At 41.2% G+C, this 2,789-nt stretch overlaps 1 protein-coding gene across 1 annotated transcript; it reads left to right on the top strand.

The window, feature by feature from the left end:
* Positions 1 to 1,243: 1,243 nt before the first annotated feature.
* Positions 1,244 to 1,582, top strand: LOC108986928. The gene has a single exon (XM_018959741.1). The coding sequence runs from the start codon at positions 1,244 to 1,246 to the stop codon at positions 1,580 to 1,582; it is 339 nt and encodes a 112-aa protein (XP_018815286.1).
* Positions 1,583 to 2,789: the final 1,207 nt, after the last annotated feature.

Here is a 2,789-nt window from a genome sequence, read left to right on the forward strand (position 1 = left end):
CTCCTCTGTTTTTTCCCCTGCATTACTTGATTCGGGTTTCTCAGGTTTTTGCTCAAGATTCATTTTCGCATGGTCATCTTCTTTGGATATCACCACGGCAGAATTCTTCCGACCCACTTCCCTCCATATTTTTCCATCATCCTTATTTCCTTCCCCATTTCTGGTCTATTTCCCGACATGCACACGGCTTGCATGCTATCCTGTTCTACAAGCCACCTCCGTATGGCCTTGCCTATAACATTTATTACAATAAAACCCTAGCTTCTCATAGACCACCGACTGCCAAATCTGCTGCGAACCAAACATCACAGGAAATCCTTTAATCTGCTCGTCTCTGAGATCAACAGCAACACACAACCGTGCCCCGGTGGCCCGGGTTCTATAAACCGTAGCATTGTCCGTTCCCAAAAACTTCCCAAAACGTGTGGCAAAGCTTTGAAGACAATCCAACCGATATAAATGCAAAGGTAAACCAGGCAAAAAAATCCATTGAGGAGCAATGGTTGGTTCTCGTTTCAGATCAAAACCCACGGACAACAACCGGAACGGAACGCCTGCCACCACCCTGCCTTCACGTGCCCATGCATGTAAGTAGTCTTTTTCATTAGCAAGGTGTAATAAAACATGGAAATCATCCATAAAACTGATCATCGGCACCTCACTAAACCCCCAAGTTTTGATAATATTCTTCCGTAAAACATCAATGGAAGGTCTGGTGGATAAAAACTTAAGGACCAAAGCAAATTTTAAATCTTCGGCTGCCTTTTCCATCTCAAGATCCGAGAAGATGAAACCAAGCTCACCATTAATTACCTCAGGACGCCGGACTGGAAGTTTGAATTTTGGGGGAGGAATAGGCCGCTGCAACGCCTTCGCAAACGTACGCCTCTCGCCGTTCTCATTGCCGACTGTAATCTCCAACCCCACCAGAGGGGGCCCTACCGGAATCTTGTCCAGCCCACTGGTCCCAGAGGCCACCGGAGGGCCGTTCATCATAGCCCACGAAGACAAGCGCCGCGCACAAAACCCTAGCAGAGCATGCAGCAGACGTTCACGTAATGATTTTTTTAAAATTGTTAAATGGTCCAGGCCCCCTTCGGGCTGGGTGAAGCTTAATTGTGATGGGAGTTGTAGAGGTAATCCGGGTAATTCGGGAGGGGGTGGCATTATTAGAGATTGGAATGGTCTGGTTAAAGGGGCTTTTTCTGCCCATTTTGGGGTGGGAACGAATAATGGCGCTGAAATGAAAGCTATTCTGGATGGTATTAGATTGTGTAAACGGCTCCATTTGATTAATGTGATTATTGAAAGTGATTCTCATATTGTTGTTGATTGGCTTTGTAAGGGTAAATGCTCTGTGTGGTATCTTTGGGATTTTTGGGAGGCTTTGCGCAAGGAACTCGAGGGGCTTAATTTTGTTGTGGTTCATCAATTGCGGGAAGGTAACAGTGCAGCGGATTTTCTTGCTAGAGAAGGTGAAATGGGTTTGAATGTCACGTATAACGGCAATCAAGATTTTCCCAGGTATTTAAAAGGTATTGTGCGGCTGGATTTTCTTGGCATTCCGTACTTGCGTTGTTAGTCTGAGGTCCAGGTTTGTTTTTGTTGTTTCTGGTTATTTAGTTTTTATTTGTTAGGCTTGTTTAGATGCTTTTTTGTTTTGTTATAGGCCTGTTTAGTTTTATTTTCGTATTTTTTTAGGCCTGTTAGTTTCTGTTTTGTTGTTTTCCGTCTTGCCGTTTTTGGTTCTTAGGTTGGTTTGTATTTGGGAGGTTTTTGTTTTCTTTTCTGTAAACTCCCTCATACTTGGCTTGTATGCATGGTATTCCTCCGCCATAAGTGAGGGCTTATTAATAAACTTGGGACGGGGCCACTTCCATATGGCTACCGGCTCTTTTTTTTTTTTGAAAAAAAAAAAAAAAAAAAGGGAACTACAATTTATGTTCGTATGTTGTTATATATGCCATGTCATCACATATTTATCTATTACACCAATTATTCTGTCACAAAATACTTATCTGTTATATAATATATTTTGTGTTATGTTACTATCTGTTGCAAGTATGTCACATTACGTATGCTATCTGTTACATGTATATCATGTCACGTAATATTCACTGTCACATGTTATGTCATGTTGTCTGTAATATAGGGTTTTCAATAAAAATCGCCTTTCTTTAAGAAGTACTTCACCTTTAAGCATACATAAAATATTTAACTTAGAGTATAAAGAAATTAAAACCCTTCTTTTCCTCAACATCAGGTATTAATCATTTGTTACCTTAATATCATCCTTAGTGATCATTATACACTGTTGACCCCCCATGTTAGGGTTAGTGACCTTTGCAATCAATGGTTCTTCCTGTAGCTGGCGAATATTAATCGAACCTCAGGAATGGGTCATCACTAGGTGCACCACCAGGGATGCATTCCAACGTTGTCGTACGTCTCAACCTCATGGTATCATCCTCATCCTCATACGACTCATGTATTAACCTCATCAAACATGTGTAGTCATACATTTTCTTTTTCTTTTCTTTCCATTAACCTTACTGTGGCGCCCTCGACCCCATGTACGAAAACTCTGGAATCGAGACACCTGGATGATGCACGGTCACGCATCCCGACGATTGTATCAAGTGTGTGTACATGCAACAGTGTACAATGAACAACGCAGCAGATAGTTTAAGTAAGTCGACAAAGTACTAAAATTGTTTAATACAAATTTACATAAGTAAAATGTTTAAAGAAGGTTATACAGTTATCCCGAAAAATATAATACAAGTCCA

The sequence above is a fragment of the Juglans regia genome, chromosome 8 (assembly GCF_001411555.2).
Source record: "Juglans regia cultivar Chandler chromosome 8, Walnut 2.0, whole genome shotgun sequence".
NCBI classification, from domain to species: Eukaryota; Viridiplantae; Streptophyta; class Magnoliopsida; order Fagales; family Juglandaceae; genus Juglans; species Juglans regia.